A 25,034-nucleotide genomic window follows, 5' to 3' on the forward strand; every position below is an offset into this window, starting at 1 on the left:
AAGTAAGGGAGTAAGAGTATGGAAGAAAGTAAGTTGGTACCATTGTTAAAGAATTTCTGTCAAACAAAGAGGTAAGGTAAACTGAAAATGAGAAGTGTCAGCATATGTGGCGGAGAATGTGCAGATTATCTGAAAACTATAATTAACATCTGAAGTAATCAGCTCATGGGTGCAGCAACAGAGGCAATATGCAGTAAAAACCATCTTGAATACTAGGACTAAATATTAATTACAGTATATTAGGAGTGTTTGTGGTCAGTGCAATCAGTATATGAAGATAACTATCTATCTGTGTCATGGTACAGCTTTTTCTAACATTAAGAAAATATAAATTTAAACATTGTTGCCTGGAGTTATGTGTGGAATGTATAAGCAAGAGTTGTATGTATATCACACTTCAGGCTAGAATCTGAAGCGATTTGATGGAATACAGTGAAATAATAGCTTTCCTAAGCGATAATTTTGTCTGATCGGTAATGAGAGTTAAGTTTTCCTTAGCATAAGGATCTGATTTCTGTGGAGTGTTTTTCAGTAGACTCAATTTTGCATTAGATAAGCAGAGCGGGTGCTTATTTATTAGATAATGAAACAATAATGAAATAATAAAATAATAAATAAAGTTAGGGTCTTAATGGTAAGGGAGCCTGTCTCTGCAGTGGGGATATTTTTTGAGAGTACACTCCACAAGCTAATGAGGTAAGAAAGATAAGTAAAATAATGGAGCTGACAGACATGATTGAGTAATGAAAAAGATAACGGTATACAAACAGATGTGGTGTAACTGTACTGATGGTTTAATTTAGAACTAGGCAACATTAGGTACTGTGTATAAGGGCTGGAACTTAAATAGTGGCAACTATTTATTCACAATCGATACAAAAGAGTTACATGTTTGCACCGGTTACTGTCCTTAAAAGTAGTCACCAGCAATGTGTAGAACCTGTTGCCAGTGTTGTGAAAGGCATAGATGCCATTAGCAGAGCCTGTTCTGTTGATGGTGCAAATGGAGCAGTCTACTACCTGTCAAATCTCTGGAACAGTTCTGAAGCGAATGCCACGAAATGGTTCCTTCATCTTTGGAATCAAATCAAAGTCACAAAGACTTAAGTCATATTACTGTTCATTTTAGGAGCATCACCTGTGACCAGCTTTGTGAAAGAAGCGGCAACACTTTCTGCACAACACACACATCATTTCGCATGACAATGTGCAGGTGCATACAGTGCAAGCTGTGGCTACTCTGTTTGATCAGTGGGACTGGAAAGTACTGTACCAACCACCATACTCCCAGAACTTAAGTCCCTGTGACTTTGATTTGATTCCACAGATGAAGGAACCACTTCATGGCATTCACTTCAGAACTGTTCCAGAGATTCGACAGGCAGTAGACTGCTCCATTCGCACCATCAAGAGAACAGGCTCTGCTAAAGGTATATTACACCTTCCACATTGCTGGCAACAGGTTCCACACAATTCTGGTGACTACTTTGAAGGACAGTAACAGGTGCAAACATGTAACTCTTTTGTATCTGTTGTGAATAAATAGTTGCCACTATTTAAGTTCCAACCCTCATATATAGTGCAATTCATGACACTGCATCTGGGAATGAGAGCTTAACATAAAGAGCAATGCTTTAGTGAGGTAAAAGTCATATAATACTGCATTATTGGATCTATAGGTTATCTGAAAACTTCTATTTTTGTTCTGAGGAATTTATGAGCTTAAAGTGGTAATACTGGAACAAAGAAAAGTAATTTTTCTGATTAACTGTTAACTGTGGTGTTAGAGTGATGTGAGTATTTCTGACAGGTCAACTGTTTGGTATCATTTTGTGATATTGTGAAGATTTAATTTTTGGATTGAAAGAGGGTAGTGCTCAGAGTTGAGTAGAGAAGTGGTGCAATGATTTAGTGCAACTTCCATCCCGTTAATTTTGATTTGAGTGGTAATTAATTAATGTGATGATGACTCCATTCTTTTTTCATAACATAATGATTATTAAATCTATACTACTGCCAATCTTGAGTTTTTGCTATTCTGAAAATGGGAAAGAGACCCAAATCTTTCAAGTGTAACCAGTTTCAGACAGTTATGATGTAGAGTAATCTTTCGAAGTGTAATGTGCATTTGATTTTAAATTTTTACTAGACCCCACCTTTCATACTATAGTCAATGTAAGTGCTGATTACTGTGATATTATGAGGACTATGTAATGTATTTGTTTATGAAGTAATTACCATTATTTGCCATTACTGTTAAACATTTTTTTCTTATATTTAGAAGTATACGTGAGTGTACTAAAGTAGCGTATTTTGTCTAATTTTTTCATGTACTGTGGCGGAGGAGAACCACCTCCAAGGGAACTAATAGCAGTGCATTTCCCTACTAACTGCCACTTGAACATGTTGAAGGCATGGACAACTTGGTGAGAAAATGTGTAAAAGCTCATTAGAAGTGTGAAAGGGCTTGTGAAAAATACTAAACATTGAGCAAGTCAAATTTTCTGTCCTAAAAGTGAACAGCAATGCACAGTGTAATTTAACTTTTTGGAACCCGTGAGAATTTTTTTTAAGCAAGACAGGGCTTGTATAAAGTGATATGTATCTTAGAATTTAATCCTTGTTTACCCAAAAAGGACATCACTTATGATGAAGATGCTCTAATCTTTATTAAGAATACAACTTGTGGATATTTTGTGCCATTGTACAATACAATGCATGTAAATATTTTGTATGGGAATTTTAATATGGCCAGTTCATATAAGTATAAATTTGAAAAAACATATGTACTGTAGTTTTGATTAGATTTTGTATGTAATATTTTTTTGTGTAGATTGTTAATCCAATTTCTGTCATGATTTGTGGTCATTGAATTGCCCAGTTAGCTATTTACAATATCTGTCTGGTCAGTCCAATGAAGGGCTAATGCGATGAAGCAAGCTGGGATCTTTTCTCTTCCCCTCTTGTGCCATCTGCCTCCTTTAATTCATTTTTCATTTCTGACTAATTACCATTAACATACGTGAATACACAAACAGCTGCTAGCATGAGTTTCTTAGAAGTAGATACCTTAGGGGTTGCGAAGCAACTCAAATCGCTTGATACGGGCAAGTCTTCAGGTCCAGATTGTATACCGATTAGGTTCCTTTCAGATTACACTGATACAATAGCTCCCTACTTAGCAATCATATACAACCACTCACTCACTGATAGATCTGTACCTACAGAGTGGAAAATTGCGCAGGTCGCACCAGTGTTTAAGAAGGGTAGTAGGAGTAATCCATCGAACTACAGACCTGTATCATTGACGTCGGTTTGCAGTAGGGTTTTAGAGCATATACTGTATTCAAACATTATGAATCACTTCAAAGGGAACGATCTATTGATACGTAATCAGCATGGTTTCAGAAAACATTGTTCTTTTGCAACACAGCTAGCTCTTTATTCGCATGAAGTAATGGCTGCTATCGACAGGGGATCTCAAGTTGATTCCGTATTTCTAGATTTCCGGAAAGCTTTTGACACCATTCCTCACAAGCAACTTCTAATCAAGCTGCGGGCCTACGGGGTATCATCTCAGTTGTGTGACTGGATTCGTGATTTCCTGTCAGGAAGGTCGCAGTTCCTAGTAATAGATGGCAAATCATCGAGTAAAACTGAAGTTATATCAGGTGTTCCCAAGGGAAGCATCCTGGGACCTCTGCTGTTCCTGATCTATATAAATGACTTGGGTGACAATCTGAGCAGTTCCCTTACGTTGTTCATAGATAATGCTGTAATTGACCATCTAGTAAGGTCATCCGAAAACCAGTATCAGTTGCAAAGTGATTTAGAAAAGATTGCTGTATGGTGTGGCAGGTGGCAGTTGACGCTAAATAACGAAAAGTGTGAGGTGATCCACATGAGTTCCAAAAGAAATCCGTTGGAATTCTATTACTCAATAAATAGTACAACTCTCAAGGCTGTCAATTCAACTAAGTACCTGGGTGTTAAAATTACGAACAACTTCAGTTGGAAAGACCACATAGGTAATATTGTGGGGAAGGCAAGCCAAAGGTTGCGTTTCATTGGCAGGACACTTAGAAGATGCAACAAGTCCACTAAAGAGACAGCTTACACTACACTCGTTCGTCCTCTGTTAGAATATTGCTGCATGGTGTGGGACCCTTACCAGGTGGGATTGATGGAGGACATCGAAAGGATGCAAAAAAGGGCAGCTCGTTTTGTATTATCATGTAATAGGGGAGAGAGTGTGGCAGATATGATACGCGAATTGGGATGGAAGTCATTACAGCAAAAACGTTTTTCGTCACGGCGAGATCTATTTACAAAATTTCAGTCACCAACTTTCTCTTCCGAATGCGAAAATATTTTGTTGAGCCCAACCTACATAGGTAGGAATGATCATCAAAATAAAATAAGAGAAATCAGAACTCAAACAGAAAGGTTTAGGTGTTCGTTTTTCCCGCGCGCTGTTTGTGAGTGAAATGGTAGAGAGGTAGTATGATTGTGGTTCGATGAACCCTCTGCCAAGCACTTAAATATGAATTGCAGAGTAGTCATGTAGATGTAGATGTAGATGTAGATGTAGATCTAATTTTGTGCTTAGTTTTGTGTATGTAATTAATTTCGTGATTTATTTTGACTATTCCTTGTTAATACCTTCTGTTACAGGGTGAAATAAATAATTGTTAGATTCTATTGTTGGCTTATAAACAAATATAAATTCTGTAATAACGATAAACATTTGGAAAAAGAATCACCATGATTCTTTAAGTATTTATTTGGCTCTATTCAAAAACATCTTAGCAATGCCAGCCCTTAATTAATTCCAAAATAATTACCAGTTTTGTCAGAAGGATTGTTTCATAACTATATCTGTTAATTTCATCACATAAACAAATAATTTAGCCTAACCCTCATTGTAGAAAATACCATTAAAAAGAACCAATTTTTAATGTATTCAGTTAATTTTATGAGTTATGCTTTAATTGTAACTTCTGTAAATTAAACATCAAACAATGTATAGTTTTTTGGTCCCAAGACAGTCAGTCCACAGCCACGTTTCAGACAAGGATCCCATAATGGTTAGATCAACAACAAGGCATCAACTTAACTGTGAAATAAGTGTAACACAAATAGGTCGTGTGTTAAAACAATGACAGTGTCTGTTCAATACGTACCGTACTATTCTGCAAGAACTGTGAACTGTGTGGTTCAGTTTTTACTGCACATAGATATTCAACAGTAAACTATTGTAGCAGTATGGTGACATATGCCTGCAAACTATTAATGAGGCTTAGCAAAATCTGTCTATAATTAACTGGCCATATAACTGTGTATTACTGGGGGGAGGGTTGTGAACAGTGGATGTAAAGGACTATGAAACGCAACTGTGCAACTTTCGGCTACATCATTGAAAGTATTCAGCGTTGAACTTGCACCCCAGTACATCGACACCAATGACTGTCAATAAAGAAATAAAGCAGGCGAACTTCACAAAGGGCCCAAAACGTCGAGCACTAACTTAGAATAGTTTGCACTAGACATTTGTGTGGTTACCTTAACAGGAGATCAAAACATACTTTGTAGCCTCCTAACCACCTATGGCAAGCTAAAGTACACCCACAAGCAACAAAGTCAGCAAACCCCTGCATATCAGCAACATTGACTGGATATGCCAACTACTATTAAAGCTGAACAACAGGCTACAGCAGGGAACCTTCACACAATGACGCACAAACAAACTACCAACATCACCCTACACTGTGAATCTGATATATGACCTATCAGACACAAAATGATGATGAACCCAACTGTTACAGGTATGCTGATGCTGGCTGAGAAATCAACACCAGTACCCAGCGGCAGCCTCTGAGTAACACCCCTGCGCTACGTCAAAGGTATTGATCTGCATGATACCCACTATTAAAAAAGCCTACCCTTGCATGACCTGTTGCAGGCAGCAAGAAAACCACTACTGCTCGTACAACCCGATACAACTATTGCAGAGGCTTATTTCCCTTGGCTATTGCCTTGGCACTTTTTTCACTCTGCCCTTCAAACTGCTACCCTTCATTCAACTTTCAACCCAGTCTTTCTTCAGATGAGCACATATTAATGTTCAACCTTAACCAGATGTACACATCGTACATGACCTCACTTTAGTGAAAACTAACCCTTATGCAGAGATGGCAGTAGACCTTTTGTGTTGGCTATCATGCAGGTATGGGTGAGGAGGGCCTCACCTCTTGAAAAAAACCTAACAAATCTAAGCCTTTCACTTTCCTTACCTCCTACTGATTTCAAGTGTTTATTCCATATCATTTCAGTTTGCCTTATTAATATTAAGTATTTAAATGCTGCAACAGTTCTCATAAGTCCACCACGAATGTTGCAGTGAGATACTATCAGACACTTTCTCTTGTAAATCAGCATTTCCTACATTTATCTAACATTTGAAGAAAGCTTCCAGTGAATATACCAACTGAAAACACTGTCTAAGTTATTCTACATTTACTATTATCCAGCACAGACACTTCGCTGTAGCCATTAACATCGCCAGTTCATTCATTCATTAACCCATTAATTCCCACAATTTTCTGTGAAGCCCATCACAGAGGAGAATCTTCAGGGGATATGGAAGAAGTCGCATCATACATTAACAAGCAGAAGCAATCCTGCATGCAGTCTACTTCTGTAAAGTATACTAACAACAAATTATTACTAGATACAATCTGTCCACATCGACAATAATAGAAATTACTTCTAGATTATTAGGTGCAAAAACACTGCTTTGACAGAAAGAAAGAAAGAAAGAAAGAAAGATGAAAAACCTCACCACTGTCGTTCCTCTTCAATCCTACACTTATCTAATACATCAGACCAAGTACTGTATTCACCCGAGTGTAAGACGACACTGAATGTAAGACAATCCCTCTTTTTTTGAGAGACTCCCTGGGAAAAATTTATTTTTAACCTATTCTGACTAACTAAAATTACAAATTATTTTATTGACATAAAGTACCTGCCAAAAAACTAACCTTATACTTATTCTGAACTTAAGCCATTTGTTGGTGGTCTACAGTTTTGATAATACTAGCAGAAATAAAATAAAATAAAAAAAAATTACATTGATTTTTAGACTGTTTCTTTCCTACTATTTTTAGCTTACTAACCCTGTAGTCTATGGTATTACTGATTTTTAATCATTAGCCTCATCATCATGATAGCACAGATGTGAAATTTATATGTTCTTTGTCAGAAATATTTGTCTGTTTTTTTCCGAATATGTTGCTGTTTTTGAGTCTGTCATTATGGTGGGACCTGAGAACACAGTTGTTTTTTTTTCTGTATAGATATCACATTTCACTTTGAAACTGACATGAGAGTGTAATGTCTCTTCCTTCCAAACATACTGCCTGCCCACCACTCCCTTATTGGCTGTGCAGAACTAGCTGACGCAGCCTCTTACATTTCGTCATATGTCATGAACAGTGTCAACAACACTGCACCAAGAAACACATTAAGTACACTATTGGCCCTGTAGAAATGAATGCTATTGTTGAGTATTTGTCTAGTTTTAAAGTCAGTTCAATTCCAATTACAAATGGATTCAGGTGAACTGTAGCTTAAATGTGGTAGATGTTCATAAAAAGCCAAAGTATGTGGTATAGTTCCCCATGTTTGGCAACATGATGAAATTTGTTGCTCACTCACTGCTCCCCCCTCCATAATCATCTTAGCTCTCAACCAAGCTGGTGTCACTGATCCCCTTCCAACCCTTCCATAGCAAAGACCTTTAAGTGCACTGGGCATATGTAACAACATCAATTCAGATAAAAGATTGCAATCCTGATTCAGTCCTATTCTTGATCTTTTGCTTATCGTGCAATGTTGTGATGTCTGTTTGTACTATCTCCACAATGAATCTTGCTGCTGTAATTTATCCTCATGATAACAATTACAGTCAATTTAGTATGATTTTATTTCCTTTGTTTGGCATCTCATTCTGGGTTAATTTTCCTTCTAGTTTCAACTGAATGTCACCATCATGTTTTGAAGCTGAATAAAAGCTGGCAAAGTTTCTACTCAGTATTCTAATACACGAACAGTGACTGAATTTCTCATTCGCAATCCACTTGGTGAATCACTGCAGTCTCTCATAGCCAAATAAAATATTGGTCTGGGTTCTGAATCAACTAATGTTTTGTGAAGGACAACATTTTCTTTTTCTAGTGTTTCATTTATGTAAAAAAAAAAAAAAATCAGCATTAATGTTTGTGTAAGGTTTCCATACATGTATGTGAATGTTTATTACAAACCTGTTCAGCTACAACAAAAGTTTGTAAGATGATAGAATTTAATACTACTTCCTCCTGTGTTTCACAAAATTGTCAAATTTTAATCAGAGCAATAAGCTGTTGTGACTAGTTCATATTTTCTTGTGTATCTCTTGTGCTACTGCCTTGCAAGTCAGTGTCCTGTGACTGAGTACCATTGATACTGTATCAAGCACTTCAGGTTATCTGGACATCTCAATCCTGTTGGAACTCGAGTATCATTTACCAAGCCTTCCCCTTCCAAATTCTTCTAAATAAATTTGCTTGTGGCCTCAATAGCCAATGCTCCCTCTCTAAATATAAGATGATGTCTATGCACTGAAGAGCCAAAACATTATTACCACTGTCCAGTGTGATGTTGGATGCTGCCTGGTGGCATAACAGGTGTGGTAACAAAAGTATACAAGGAGAGTAGACATGCACAGGGCATCATCATTGCCAAGAAATTGGCTGCAAATGAGGAAACCTATCGAAATAAGTGACTTTGACACAGCACAGATTGTTATTACACAGAACCTGTGAATGAGTACCTCAAAAACAGTGAAGCTGGTCAAATTTTCACATGCTACTGTTGTGAGCATCTACAGAAAAAGGTAGAAGAACAGTGAAACTACCACTAGGTGATAAGTGGTTGGACATCCACAACTCTTCACAGAGCATGGGGTCTGGATGCTTGTCTGCTCCATAAAGTAGGAGAGATGGTGGTCATAATACGAGGTCTGGCTACAAAGTATCCGACCTTTGATTTTCCCACGCTAAATAAAGATGATAGTACGGCACCATTGTACATAGTAAAGGAAGAGACCTTTATGCGCATGTGTGAATTTTGTCCCCGCCTTACAGCGTGTCAGTTGCTGCCTGTTGGTTACTGAGTAAGGTGCTACACAATGTGTTCGTCGGATTACCAATTCTCTCAAGATGACTGAACATGCTGAGTAAAGATACTGCATTGAATTTTGCCAAAAGCTTGGTGATTCTCAAAGTGAAACAGTTTGTAACATTCAGAAGTGTTTGGAGGAGATGCAGTGGGTGTAACACAAATTAAGGACTGGTTCAACCAATTCATAAATGGCCGCACATCAGCAGAGAGTGACCAGCATTCTGGCAGGCCCCAAACTGCACAGAGTGCAGCTGTTGTTGAGAGGGTGCAAAATTTGGTGAGCGCAGATCATCATTTGATCATGCAGGAGATTGTCCAAGAGATTGGGGTGAGTAAAGATTCTGCACATGCAATTTTTCATGATGATCTGAACAGACACAGAGTGGCTGCGAAATTTGTGCCCAAGTTGTTATCGCTGGAAAAAAATACCTCCATTTTGACGTTTCACAGGACCTTCCGGACACCACCAACACTGATCCTGGGTTTCTGAACACCATGATGACTGGAGATGAGTCATGGATGTACAGGTATGACCCAGGAAAAAAAAGACAGTCATCGCAATGGAAGCATCCCGAGTCTCCATGGTCGAAGAAAATGCGGCAGGTGTGAAGCAAAATCAAGCTGATGCTGATTGTCTTCTCTAATGTCCATGGAATTGTGCATCATGAATACGCACCAGAAGGACAAACAGTGACAAAGGTGTACTATCAAGGTGTTCTGTGGTGATTCCATGACACAGTTCAGCACAAAAGACCAGACATGTAGATGGCGAAAAACTGGCAACTGGATCACAACACCCCCCACATATTCATCCCACTTGATCCAAAATTTCTTGGTCAAACATGGAATTACAGCTGTTCACCAGCCACCCTACTCTCCAGACATGGTTCCATGTGACTTCTGGTTGTTTGCAAAATTGAAGACGTGACTGAAAGGATCCCATTTTCACAATAGAGAAGAGATAATATGAAACATGATGCCAGAGCTGAACACCATTCCAGAAGAAGACTTCCAGAGGGGTTTACAGCATTGGAAGGATTGGTGGGCTAAGTGTGTGCAAGCACAAGGGGCCTACTTTGAAGGGGATTAGGGTTCGAACCCTGTCAGGTATTTGAAATATTTTTTCTGGCAAAAGGTCGGATACTTTTTAGACAGGCCTCGCATTCTGGCTCATCAGTGCAAAACTCTGCTAAATAATGTAAAAATCTTCAAATATAAGATGACAGTGTTTTTTCCAATGACGAATTTGAGAAAAAACCTCATCTTATAATCGGGTAAATACAGTGATTATTTAACATCAGCAGTTTATATACTCGAGAAGTCAGCATCTGTGTAATGCAAGCAATTATATCCCCTAACACCAAAATTTTAAGAAATTGTAGGGGTGGACATAAAAGTTTTTGTAATGCCTGCCTTGAGTGATCATTTAAATTAAGATAGTGGATTAGCAGGTGATCACCAGTACTTGGTGACAAGGAATGTAAATAAGTCAATTGGAGAAAAATTCTGTGGTGGTACATTTTGTCAACATCTGTGTCAAGTGACATACACATGCACCTCATGGGTGCCCCATAGTCAACTTTCAGTGGAGTGACTAATGAGCTATTTTGTTACTTTGTTCTTGAATATCTAGTTTGCTCTCTGTCTACCAGCAACTTGTTAAAGACTTTTTACAGAATGTGAAACTCCATTCTCTACACTAAAGGGGGATGCATAGTCTGTATGGAAATTAAATGAGACTGCTGTGACCCTGTCTGAGTAATGTGTGTTAGAGGACATAGCAACCCCATTGTGCTTCCTTGGGACATGCTTAATGCTGCTTTTGTCTCTGATGAACATTTTCCATCCAATACTAGGTTGTATCAAGCAAAAAAGTTTTTGATCCATGACCAGTTTGAGAAAATAGTCACTGTGTACAGAAGCAAGCAGTAAAGGAAGTCAAATAAAAATTTGGAATAGGAATTAACGTTCAGGGAGAAGAAATAAAAAATTTTGAAGTTTGCCAATGACATGTAATTCTGTCAGAGACAGCAAAGGACTTGGAAGTGCAGTTGAAAGGAAGGTGTAAGATGAACATTAAGGAAAGAAAAACAAGGATAATGATATTAAACCAAGTGAGGCTGAGGGAATTAGATTAGAAAATGGGAAACTAAAAGTAGTTATGGGTTTTGCTAATTGGGAAGTAGAATAACATATAATGGGCAAACTATAGTGGATGTAAAATTTTAGAATGGGAAAGGCAAGAAAAGCATTTCTAAAGAACAGAAATTTGTTAATATCAAATACAAATTTAAATGTTAGGAAGTTTTTTCTGAAATCATTTGTCTGGAATGTAACCTTGTATGGAAGTGAAATAGTAGAGAACAAAAGCTTTTGACATGTGATGCTACAGAAGAATGATGAAGATTAGATGGGTAGATCATGTAACTAATGACAAGGTACTGAACAGAATTGGGAGAAAAGAAATTTGCCACATAATATGACTAAAAGAAGGGATCAGTGGATAGGACACATTCTGAGACATTAGTTATTCGGGAATGAAGAGGCTTGCATAGGACAGTGCAGTATGGAGAGATGCATCAAACCAGTTGTCAGATTACCGTAACGACCACTACAGTTATACCAACAGTTTGATACAGTGTTAAGACATCTTTCAGAGGAAGATGGAAGATATCTATTTGCAAGTGTCCGTTATTTGCAAGAGATCTCTTTGGAGAAAGCAAAAAAAGTTTCAGACAACGTGTATTTCATCTGTTGTGATTCTTTGAGAGAAATTTCTCTTCCTCATGAAATATCATTATACTCTCCTGTAACAAACAGTTGTTAAGGATATTCATATGTTATATTGTACATCCATTCTTCTACTATTGTTGAAAATATGAAAAACTTATGTTCTTTTATTGTTAATCAGGCATGTTGGTGGCATGGGAGATTCCTGGTAAATGTGAGCTAAGAAAGGGGGTTAGTGCCACTGTGCATCCAATGCAATTTCTGCCAGCATTTCTTTTAGAGCCTGTAGTTTGCTTTGCTTTGAGTAACTAATTTTTTCCAGAGTAGAAGGGCTTCCTCCAGTAGCATTCATGTATGAGTTCATACAGTGATCTGAGGGTAGTACAGCAATCCAATCCCTTTGATTGAATGCACTTCTAATTACTGTCTGTTGCCTATCTTTGTGTATCCAACTGATCTACAAATGACTAGATGAAAGGTTTCAGTGCATTTGTAGATTTTGGATAGGACCATAACTTACAATTTTCTATTTATCTCCATGCAGTTATATGGATGACTTAGCTTTGACCGTAACTGTGCTGTACTTTTCGTATTTGAAATAGATTTCTTATTTTCAGTTTTGAGTAGGAAATTGGTGACTATAGTTTCTACCAAGCACAAATATTTCCTTAGTGTTGTTAATAGCTTTCTACCTTTCATGCCAACAGACTAGTTGTTTGGGGAAGTTCAGCATTGTTTCATAAGACTTCTTGATTCAATACTAGGCAATTTTAGTAACCTTTACCATTACCACATTGGTGGTATATTTCCGTGTTATGGGATTTAGACCATGCCCAAATGATCAAGTATAGTTTCTGAATCTGGGGTTGGGCAGGGAGGGGGAGGGGGTGGAGGGTGGTGGGTGGGGGGTGGGGGATAGGAGATGAATCAAGTTATTACCCCTTGCTATTGAACATAGGACATGTTCAAATGAACATCTACATCTACATGGTTACTCTGCACTTCACACTTAAGTGCCTGGCAGAGGGTTCATCGAACCATTTTCATACTACTTCTCTACCATTCCACTCTCGAATGGCATGTGGGAAAAAGGAACACATAAATCTTTCCGTCTGAGCTCTGATTTCTCTTATTTTATTATGATGATCATTCCTCCCTACATAGGTGGATGTCAACAGAATGTTTACACATTCAGAAGAAAAAGTTGGTGATTGAAATTTCGTAAATAGATCTCGCCGAAAATAAACCACCTTTGTTTCAGTGACTGCCACCCCTACTCACGTATCATATCAGTGACACTCTCACCCCTACTGCATGATAACACATAAGGAGCTGCCCTTCTCTGCACTTTTTCGATGTCCTCCGTCAATCCTACCTGGTAAGGATCCCATACCGCACAACAATATTTCAGCAGAGAATGGACAAGTATAATGTAGGCTGTCTCTGTAGTGGTTTTGTCACATCTTCTAAGTGTTCTGCCAACAAAGCGCAGTCTTTGTTTCGCCTGAGTTATTGCTCTAAGTCCAACTACACCAGAAACTGAAATTTTGTGGCAGATTAAAAATGTGGCTGACCAGGACATGGACCTGGGACCCTGGCCTTTTGTGGGAAAGTGCTCTACTGACTGAGCTATCCAATAATGACTCATTATCTGCCTTCCAGGTTTACTTCTGCCAGTACCTGATTTCCTGCCTTCTGAGCAGGAAAGAAGTTCTCCTGCCTACCTGGTGCGTAGTGGGATTAATATTCCTGGAAAAAGGATATTGTGGAAACATGGTTTATTGACAGCCTTAGGGTTCCAGGATGAATTTTCACTCTGTAGTAGATTATGCACTGATGTGGAGCTATCTGGCAGATTAAAACTGTATGTCAGCACACATATTTGTGCACTAGGTTAGTTTGGCCAAAAACCAGCAAAGACTATTCACAGTGATTAAGGAAGAACTAGTCAAATTATGCTTTCATTGTATGAGATCTTAGTGAAAAGCCTTCCCCTAATGACTAAGCACTGTAATAGTAGCAAGGTCATATTAGTTGGATGGCCCCACTTCTGTGAAATCAGCAGGAAAGGTGTCTGGAGACTAGGTCACATTGAAGATAATATTGAGTTCAATTGGAACTTGGGTTATTTAAAAATTATTTAGTTGGGTAGGATTTCATTTCATCTGTCTATAACAGAATTTAAAAATACCTTTGTCATTGTAGTATAACAAATATATTTATTGTTTCTGAGGTACAGTATGTAATGTTTGGATTCAGATAGAACAAACAATGTTAAGTACAACAGTATCAAGTATTCTCATATTTAAAGCAGTCACTGCTTAAAAGTAAATCACAGACTAAATATGAATAATGGTATTTATAAAAAAATTAACAAAATGTTCTGTGAGAAGGAGCTGTTCCAAAGCTCATTTCCACAAAACAAAATTGTATCTGTTCTGAAAGCACATGGAAACAATTGGAACTGTATCTGCAGACCATATTGAGGATTTCACTTAAAAAAAAAAATATTACATAAAGTGCAATTTAAATTGACATAACATTTAAAATTGACTGCCTCCAGAGATATGTCAGAAAAAAATATCTACTGTGGGCCACATACAAATAGGGCAGAGGCCTCTGCAGCAATTACTGAATGAAGTACCATAGAATATCCATAAAAAATTCAGGTTTTTTGATAAAGTCTTTCTGGTGCAGTGGTATTTAATAATTTCAGAAATTTTTTGTAAACATTGTTTCATAAATATTTATTAAAATGCACCTTATACATTATATCCCACCTTTAGTTGCTCCTGATGGATACAGATTTTTACTCATATCCCCATAATATGTAGGCTACCAAAAATGTAAAAGACAAGTTTGTTCCTTTCCTTCCAATCCTGACAAAGCGAAATTAATTTTCATACAAATATGATGTGTGTAAATCCTTGCCATTTTTTCCAATGCTTAAATAAAAGTGGGATTTAAATGCTTAATATGAACTTTAAAATTATTATAAAACTGAAAAACAATATGGATGAATGATAGTAAATGGTCATACATTTGGCCATTCAGAACCAACACAATATAATGCAGTGGTTGTTTCACTGCCACAAAGCACACAAAATATACACCATTAACACAGCCACACACTCACAGTCAGTGAGACTGTATCTTTAGTTTTGCAGTTTCACTATACCACACATACAGTAAAACTGAGGAATCTTCGGCACACTTGTTGCTGTAGCAGTCTTTATTCTGTCCAGCAGCTGTTCAAATTTCTTTCATGTGTTTGTCATTCCACATCACTGGCACATTTGACAGACCAACAAGGAATGTGATGCTCATGGAGCAACACAAATATTAAGACTCCTACAAGGCTCCTTCTATACTGATTAACCTCTCTTCACTTTGAGGACAATCAAACTGATTGTGAGGAAGAGAACAATCCAGGTGATGGTGGCAATGAAACCATTGTAAACTTCTGGCTGAGTTATCGTCCAGCCTCTACTCAGCATACTTCTGAGGCCAGTGGTGGCCATGGTTAGAGGTAAACCCAGACTGATGTATTGCAGGACAATTGGCATGCCTTCAACTGGCCATATCACACCTGAAGTGAAAGATAATAAGAGTTAAATAGTTGATTCTTCTTGTTACACCACCTTTATACAACAGAGCACAATAAATATATTAATGTTGTAATGATAGAAGTATCCTCAACATTTAGATTTTTTTTTATTTTTTGGAGAATTAAACTTGTTTAGATGTTCCATTATTGACATATAGCTTATTTAATTACTATCTAAGGAAATTTTTATGTGTCTTTACACACAAAGAAGCTAAATTATTCCCAATATATTATTACAGTTGTAGAAAAAAGATCCTAACAGTATGACACAAATCATATCAGGTTATAGAAAACAAAGAATGAACAGGATATTTGATCTATTGTATTTTGATATTTGATCTATTATATTTCAGACAACACCAACTGTCAGTAAACCAGGACCTTCCATTTTAAACTCCAATGTGAGTTACTCATAGCAAAAGTAAGTAATTCTAATGCTCTATCAATTAGATCACATTAAGTTTCATAGATCGATTTTATAAAGCAAATATCAAGTGATAAATGAAGAACTGTGGCAGCTAACATAAAAGTTAAAATTTCATATGCTGTTTTGTCTTGATTTATTTTTTGTTATATGGTTAAGTTATGAATTTCTTTTGTTTTTCACCTAAACTGCCGAGACTTTGTTATAACAGTGTATTTATTACAGATAATTAGTAGATAAATATATTTAAAAACAAAGATGATGTGACTTACCACATGAAAGCACTGGCAGGTTGATAGAAACGCAAACAGACACATACATACACACAAAATTCTAGCTTTCGCAACCAATGGTTGCTTCATCAGGAAAGAGGGAAGGAGAGCGAAAGACGAAAGGATGTGGGTTTTAAGGGAGAGGGTAAGGAGTCATTCCAATCCCGGGAGCGGAAAGACTTACCTTAGGGGGAAAAAAGGACAGGTATACACTCGCACACACACACATATCCATCCGCACATACACAGACACAAGCAGACATTTGTAAAGGCCTTTTTTTACTTACCACTGAGTAGTAGGGTGGGATAGAAACTACCCAGGGCCAGCTGAATAGCATTTCTTTCCAGTTCGCAAATTGCAGAAATAACAAATCCTGGAAAAACAAGTAATTAAAGTTAAATTATTGCCTGGGTATTAATGTTACACAAACCAAATGCTTAGTTCAGTTTAAATAGAATAGCAAAACCACAGTGCTATAGCCTACTTACCAAAACACATGCCACAGAGACCTTGCAGAATTGTCAGAACTACCACCCAACCAATGTCTCCTTTGCACTGAACACCAAATACTACAATCATAAATATTAGTACTAGAGCTGTTTGACCACACATCACCACAAACTGTGTTATTACATGTGAGAACAGTACTTCAAATGGTGTTACACCTGTAAAAGAAAATTAAAATCAACTTCAAAAATTAAGGAATAAATTAACAGTGTAAGAGCTATAATAGTTTTACAGTCAACTAGTACTGATTTGTTAAAACTGTTTTGTTGTTGCTGACAAAAGTCTATTTGAAATTTTCAGTTACCGGACTTCTCAAGTCTTATGTATGGAAAAGTTTATCATCAAACCTTCCAGTTTGTGATGCCATGGATTTTATCATAAGGAGTATGAAAATGTGAACCATCCAGCGGAGATGCCACATACTCATGTGTGAAGAATGGTTATCAGCACCTGACAGAGTCAGAAAGAGGCCTCACTGTGGGTCTCCTTTTGGCCAACTGGTTGTATCATGCAATATCAAGATTTGTGGGGTTGTCTGTATGTGACAGTGATCCCATGTTGAGCAGCATGGGAATGTGAGGACAGGCATACTCCTCATTAATGCTCCACTTGATCACATTTGACTGCCTCAAGGGAGGATCATTGTATTGTGCACCAAGCACATCTCAACCCCTTCACATCTTCACCTGCACTTAAACAAGTAATGGACTCCCTGTGACATTCTGTGGAATCCTAGATCATTCACTGGAGACTAGTAACAGAGAGACTATGGAGTTACTCTCCCATGTGTAGGCTACTGTTAACACTAGAACACAAATTGCTGTGTTTGGAGTGGTGCCATGACTGGGAATTATGGGCTTCTGATGAATGGCATCACATTGTGTTCAGCAATTAATCATAGTTCTGCACCATCCTGGATGCCAGTGAGCTGGTGAGAATGGTGGCAACCATGGGAGAAGTCCCTTTCTTCCAATGTTCTAGAGAGGCACTGTGGCATTAACTTCTGAGATCATTGTGTTGGGAGCCATTGAGTATGACTTCAGGTCACAGTTGCTTGTGACTGAGGAAACTCTGATGGCACAACAGTGTTTCATGGACATCCTACATCCCCATATGACAGTATTGTGGTGCCTATTTTTGAAAGGACAGTGCTGACCCACACATGGCATGTGTTTCTGTGAACTGTCTGCATGATACTGAGGTACCCTTGTGTCCAGCAAGAAACACCCAGACCTGTCCCCAATAGTATATGTATGGGACCAGCTTTGAGGTCAACTTGGTCGTAGTGCCAGTATCCAGGATATCAAAATCAGTTATAACAATTGTGAGTCAGATTACATCATAGAGGCTACATTGGCTTTATTTAACTCCTTGAAACTGCATCAGCTTCTGCATCCAGGCCAGAATAAATGTCATACTGATGAGTGAGCTAATATTGCCAAATTCTTTGTGTGTTTTACTTGGGTTTGTAATCACTGAAATAACATCACACATGAAGTCTCATTTTGTTTCCTCCTTGCCTTCTGGATACTTCACTTTTTTGTCCAGCACTGTATTTATGAGTAGCACAGCATCTTTTTCAATAAAATGGAACTACAATATATATATTGATTACAATGCAGCGCAACACTTTCATGGATTAGAGTAAAATGTAAAATCTCTATACTAAAAATCAGTCTAATTCTCTACTAGCGTCAAATTTTAAGGATTTTTTCATTTTTCCAGTGGACATCTACAGAACAACAAAATCCAGTGAAAAAAAGGATTAAGCTTGTTTATTATTAAGCAACATTATGACAAACAGTGTTGGTTTTCCTGTCTGGTGCATGAAAAATAAAGTAACAGCAATCAAGTGACTGCTGCGCAGGTTACCTGCTACCCAGCTCCTGTCAAGAAGACCTTCCATTCGCTCAATAATAAGAACTGATGAGGTCAGAGCCACAGCCAAGAAAAACACAATCCTGAAATTAAAAAAAGAAAGATTGATCATTAATGTTCAACTCACTCAAGAAACCAGATGAGATAGATAAGGTGTAGAAATTTTTGATTTTTCTTATATTCTGATCTAAATACTATTTTTGCGTTTGTATTGTTTTGTTCCATATATCTGGAAGAGTGAAAATCTGGAAGACTTCAGGCTATTAGCAAATGCCAACAGACAATTTTAGTACTGCATGCAGTATTCAAGTAGTCACATAGTGAATGTTGTGCTGCACTGACAGTTTGTTTATGTACTTATTTCAAAGTGAGTAAGGGAGTAATTCTTGGTCCTTCACACACACTGCCTTATACAAACTACATATTTATTCCCAGAACTGCATGAAATTTGAAGATTTTGTTCTCATGTCCTGCCCACCCTCCCCTCTGTGCCTACTGTTCATACTCATGCAGCAGACTGCATACTGGGTGGAACTTGCTTCCTATGCTCGCTCCACACCTTCCATTAGAGATAAAGAAAAGTTGAACAAATAATACATAAATTATCGTATTGGAATTTTAAGCTCTGTTCCTGAGTCTGCCCTTTTCCAAGTACACAGTTATTGTTTTGCTTTAATGCCCAAACATGTTTCGCTACAGTTGTGGCATCCTCAATGTATTTTTTTTTTTATTTTTCCTGAAACACATACATACAGTTCCAGTCACAGAATATGTTAAAGCTACTGCAATGGGCAGTGAAAAGTGACAAGTTTGCAAGTAATTAAATATTTAGTGCGGGTAGTTTCAACAAATAAGCACTCTCCTTATAGCTACACACATTACCCTGCTCCCTCCCTACTGCTTGGTATCCTCAATACCTGCCCCCTTCCTGCCCATTCCCTCTTTATTTTCTCCACATCTATCTCATTTTTTCTGAGAAACATTACTCTCTCTAAATCTTTCAAATCCTTTCCACTAATATTACAATATCTTACACAATTCCCCTGTTGCATTTCTCACTATATATATATATATATATATATATATATATATATATATATATAGAGAGAGAGAGAGAGAGAGAGAGGGAAACATTCCACTTGGGAAAAATTATATATAAAAAAAACAAAGATGAGGTGGCTTACCAAACGAAAGCGCTGGCAGGTCGATAGACACACAAACAAACACAAACATACACACAAAATTCAAGCTTTCGCAACAAACTGTTGCCTCATCAGGAAAGAGGGAAGGAGAGGGTAAGACGAAAGGAAGTGGGTTTTAAAGGAGAGGGTAAGGAGTCATTCCAATCCCGGGAGCGGAAAGACTTACCTTAGGGGGAAAAAAGGACAGGTATACACTCGCACACACGCACATATCCATCCACACATACAGACACAAGCAGACATATAGACAATATGTCTGCTTGTGTCTGTATGTGTGGATGGATATGTGCGTGTGTGCGAGTGTATACCTGTCCTTTTTTCCCCCTAAGGTAAGTCTTTCCGCTCCCGGGATTGGAATGACTCCTTACCCTCTCCTTTAAAACCCACTTCCTTTCGTCTTCCCCTCTCCTTAAATAACTTATGTCACAACTTTTGGCATACAGTATGGAAAGAACAAGTAGGAGTCAGCTAAGTCAGTGAAAATTTTCATTAATATTTTAATCCACAGTGAAACACCAAAGGAAATTAGGTCTTACATGTTCAACACATAATTACATCTATGATTCCTAAAATTTTACAGATTGTATAACTGTCATTAGCTAAATGCAATTTTAGGACTCTTTCCATTAATTAAAAGAGCACAAACTGTATCCAATTAAAAAATAACTGGCAGTGTATTTTAAGAGGAACATATTAAAAACAATTTGAAATGGCAGTTACAAAGTTCACTTAATATCATATCCACAGAACAAGCACAAAAATGTAATCTGTAATGTTCTGAATGACTTTCATGTAGCTAGAAATTATTTTCATGATGTTTTCCATTGTTAAGACCATTTCAGTGACTATGGTAGTAGACTACTGTTCACAAGTTTTGAATGAAGGATGTAAATTGCTTTTGCTGTATTTAAATAAATGTACATAATTTGAATAAAAGATAACATTTCATATACTCACTTGCTATTTTATTCTTAATGGGGAACTATTCTGTATAAGTACAATGAATGTTAACGATGCTAGAAAAGACTTACGTGAGTATAACACCAGGTGCTACAAAATCAGTGAAACTTGGATCATTTGTGCCATAGACAGGTTCTTGGAACTGGAAAAGATAAGAAAATGCATTTATGAAAATAGATTCACAAAGTGAAAGCCAAAAAAGCAGGCTTTATTTATGACACAGAGATTTCAGTTACGTTCACTACATATTTGGGCCTACTATTTACATTTCCTTCATTTCTGTTCATTTGAAAATTAATAGGTAATCTTTCCAGCTATTCAAATATATAACTTATGTATTAAGTCATTCAGTTCATGAAATAAAAGAATTATTGTGAAGTTATATGCAAGATTTGTTGGAGTGCTTGCAGAAAATTTTAATGTTTCACAATGATTTGTGCACCAATTTGAAATTCTAGATTCACATATTTTACTTTTTGCATCACTTCTGCTAATCTTAGCATTTGGCACCCCTCTTCTCCCCCTCCCCCCCCCCCCCTCCCCCTCTCCACTTTTCTGGCATACATTTCACATGTATCAGGTTTTGCTTCTAAGTGTGATACAAATGTAAAAAAATCTTACGCTTGGTGATCACTAGCACCCCACACAGCTTGGTACCCAAGGCACCACTACTGATAGTTTTATGTTTTGTATGGAAATTTTGCCTCTGTTGTGCCTCTGGTGGCCCTTGGAGCTTGGTGCCAGGGTGGCTTGTGTCTCTTGGGTCTTAAACCAGTCATTAATACTCATTTGTATTGTGATATATTGTGAAATTTTAACCATTTGCAAAAACCATGATAAACTCATACTGTTATCATCAATCGTAAGCTTAAGCTTATTTGTGCTCTTTAAAATGTTTGAGAACTGCAGGCCTATCCTCATTCAAAACAGCTGTTCTCTAATTGCATTGTATAATACTTGAGAAATTGCTTATTTTTGAGAATTTTTGAGGTTACAAAATTATATTTTCGAAAATTTTACACTTAGTTTTCCGTTTCAAGAGCAGTATATATTATTTACATTTATTGTAAATTAACTCTTTTTTTGAAGTTTGTTAGTGACTATAATTAACCTCAAAAAGTTTTAGGAAACTAGTAATCTTTACTTCAGGTTTTTCAGTTGCCTCAATAAAAATCTCACTTTTTTTGGATTTGCTTCAGTTCTTATATGGAATTAGTAATTTTTTTAACTCAACAGATAAAAAGATAGTCAGCAAGCTTAGTTTAAAATTGCTTGTTCACTGTCCTGTAAATGTTATGCCAATCACAGTGCAGCCCCATTGTGAATGTAGTTCACAAACACGGGACAAGTTAGTCAACATTTATGAGTAACTGGAAATTGCCCTGACAAATGATTGGCAGATGCTGCAAATTTGTGCATTGGAAGAGTTCATGAGAGTCCTGTAGCTGTGATACCAAAGGTGGCTCAAGCACTGTTCTTTCCTGCAGATCCTTTCTCCTCTGCAGGAAGTATGGATTATTCATCATTCATCAGTATTCATCCACTTGACTATGAGCAGGCATACTGTAAGGGGTGTACAGGGGCCAGGGATACTAAGTGTGTGAGCTGCTGTAGGAAAGGTAGTTCAGGGGTTTTGTGCAGCTGTTGTGACAGGTGGTTTCATTGGGGAAATTGTAGCAGTGTGAGAATTGGGGAAGCAAACGAGACTCTTCCATTCTTTTGTAGGGTTTGCTCAAGGGATAGGATTATAGCTGAACAGGAGGAGAAAATTAGATCCCCTTCAGGCTGATTTGGACAGAGCGAGGGAGGAACTGAAGAGGTTAAGTGGGGAGGAGGGTAAACAGCGGTGGAAAGTGGTAGCTGGGAACAGGGGCCACAGAAAGAGGACAGTGTCTGACAGTTTCCCAATTGGCACAACCAATAGATTTGCCTTGCTACCACAGTTAAGTAAGGAAGAGGCTCCAGTAGAAGTAGATGTAGTTAAGATGCAACAGAATCTCACTAGGAAACCAACTGTTTCAAAAAAAGTAGAAAGTAAGAGGAAAGTTCTGTTGCTATGTAGCAGCCATGGAAGAGGTGTGGGCCAGGTTTTGAAGGAAAAATTGGGTGACAGGTACCAGGTCACAAACTTTTTCAAGCCAAGTGCAAGTCTTAACCAGGTGGTAGAGGATATAGGTTCCTTGTGGAAGGGTTTCACAAAGCAGGATCATGTAATGATAGTGGGTGGAGTGGGAAGCAGTATCGACAGGGATCAGGGCTACAGTATTGAGTGTGACCTGGTGAAACCCATACCAATGTTGGGCTGGTGCCTGCTTTCTTGTGGCATGATCAGCCCCAGTTGAACCGCTCTGTCAGGAGGGTAAATATGGAGTTGGATCAGTTGCGTAGGACGGCCACTCTGTCGAGGCTATTGATAGGGGGGATTTCACAAGGCATGGCCTACTCCTCAATAGGAAAAGGAAGGGTAAACTGGCCAGGTTGTTAGTAAAATCCATAAGGGGGGACACTAGTACTCATGGATGTACCTCTTTTTTAGACTAACATCAGTTTCCATTGAGAAGTTCAGGCAGACAAGTGCTAAAGAGGTCCAAAACTCAAAAAATTCTCACAACAGGAAAGTAAATAATAATGTTACCATATTTAACCAAAATATTCATGGATTAAAGAAAAAAGTAGTTTCTCACAAAACTAAAGTAAAAAGTAATGTTACCATTTTTCACCAAAATATTCCGGGATTGAAGAATAAAGTAGATGAGCTCCTGGTTTGTTTAGATGACATTGAATCTGATAACATAATAGATATACTATGCCTGTCTGAGCATCACATTGTGTCTGATATGGAAAAGGTAAATATCAGTGGTTATAAACTAGCTGCACATATGAGTAGAGAGAATATGGTGAGAGGAGGAATTGCCATATATGTCAAAAGTTATCAATGTGTAGAAAGCTTAGATAGAAAAAAGTTTTGTCTAGAGCAACATATAGAAGCATGTGTCTGTCAACTTAAACTGAAGGAGGGCTCTTTTATAATCGTAACAGTATATAGGTCCCCTTCACGAAACTTTCATTAATTCCTGGAAAACTTGGATGCCTTGTTGTGCTATCTGTCAGATAGGGGAAAGCAAATTATTATTTTTGGGGACTTCAATGTTGATTCACTGAAAGAGTGTAATAGGAAGAATGACCTGCAAGTCTTGCTCGGTTCATTCAATTTGACATCTGTCATTAATTTTCCTACTCGGGTGATGATGATGGCATGTGACGAGGGCCTCCCGTCGGGTAGACCGCTTGCCTGGTGCAAGTCTTTCGATTTGACGCCACTTCGGCGACTTGCGTGTCGATAGGTATGAAATGATGATGATTAGGACAACACAACACCCAGCCCCTCGGGAATCAAATCCGGGCCCTTAGGATTGACAGTCTGTCGCGCTGACCACTCAGCTACCGGAGGTGGACTCCTACCCGGGTAGTAAAGGACAACAGTACCTTGATAGATAACATTTTTATAGATCAAGGTAGGTTTAAAAAAAACATAAATTTTTGTCCTGTTGAGAATGGGCTTTCTGATCATGTTGCTCAGCTAGTTACAGTATATGACATAGCTCCATTCAGTAATTCAAAACTACCCTCCAAAGTTGTGCGTTCAATTAATGACTCAACAATTAGAAATTTCAGAGAAAATCTTCAGCAGTTAGAATTCTAATTTAAAATATAACTTATTTCACGATACACTTGTAAGAGAATTTGAAAACTGTTTCCCCAAGAAAGTAGTTAAATCTAATTATAAGAAACCATGCAAAAAGCATTGGTTTACTAAAGGAATAAAAATATCCTGTAACCACAAAAGGGAACTGTATCTAACAACAAGAAAGAGTAATAACCCAGAAACAGCCAAATATTACAAAATCTACTGTGCTACGTTAAGAAAGGTTATTAAAAAGTCCAGAAGCATGTGCATCATGTCTGAGATTAATACCTCTGATAACAAAATCAAAGCAATTTGGAATATTATTACAAGGGAGACAGGGCAACCAAGAGTACAGGATTATGGCATCACCATCAAAGCGAATGGAACCTTGATAAACAACAAGCCGGATGTCGGAAACATTTTGAATAATCATTTTTTAAATATTGTAGAGAAAATAGGATCTAAATGTTCATTAGAAGAAGCAAGGCAGTTAATGGAAGAGGCCTTACCCACACCATTTGATACCATTGAAATTCCACCCAC

General features: G+C 37.7%; 1 protein-coding gene across 1 annotated transcript in view; it reads right to left on the reverse strand.

The window, feature by feature from the left end:
- Nucleotides 1-14,177: 14,177 nt before the first annotated feature.
- LOC124605518 (ABC transporter G family member 20) overlaps nucleotides 14,178-25,034 on the reverse strand; it is a 408,656-nt gene continuing 397,799 nt past the window's right edge. The window contains exons 13-17 of the mRNA XM_047137261.1: nucleotides 20,875-20,945; nucleotides 18,636-18,724; nucleotides 16,745-16,921; nucleotides 16,543-16,629; nucleotides 14,178-15,541 (exon numbers count right to left, since the gene is read on the reverse strand). Coding sequence (XP_046993217.1) covers nucleotides 15,327-15,541; nucleotides 16,543-16,629; nucleotides 16,745-16,921; nucleotides 18,636-18,724; nucleotides 20,875-20,945 — 639 coding nt within the window. The 3' untranslated portion in view covers nucleotides 14,178-15,326. The remainder of the gene's footprint in view (nucleotides 15,542-16,542; nucleotides 16,630-16,744; nucleotides 16,922-18,635; nucleotides 18,725-20,874; nucleotides 20,946-25,034) is intronic.

The sequence above is a fragment of the Schistocerca americana genome, chromosome 3 (assembly GCF_021461395.2).
Source record: "Schistocerca americana isolate TAMUIC-IGC-003095 chromosome 3, iqSchAmer2.1, whole genome shotgun sequence".
NCBI classification, from domain to species: Eukaryota; Metazoa; Arthropoda; class Insecta; order Orthoptera; family Acrididae; genus Schistocerca; species Schistocerca americana.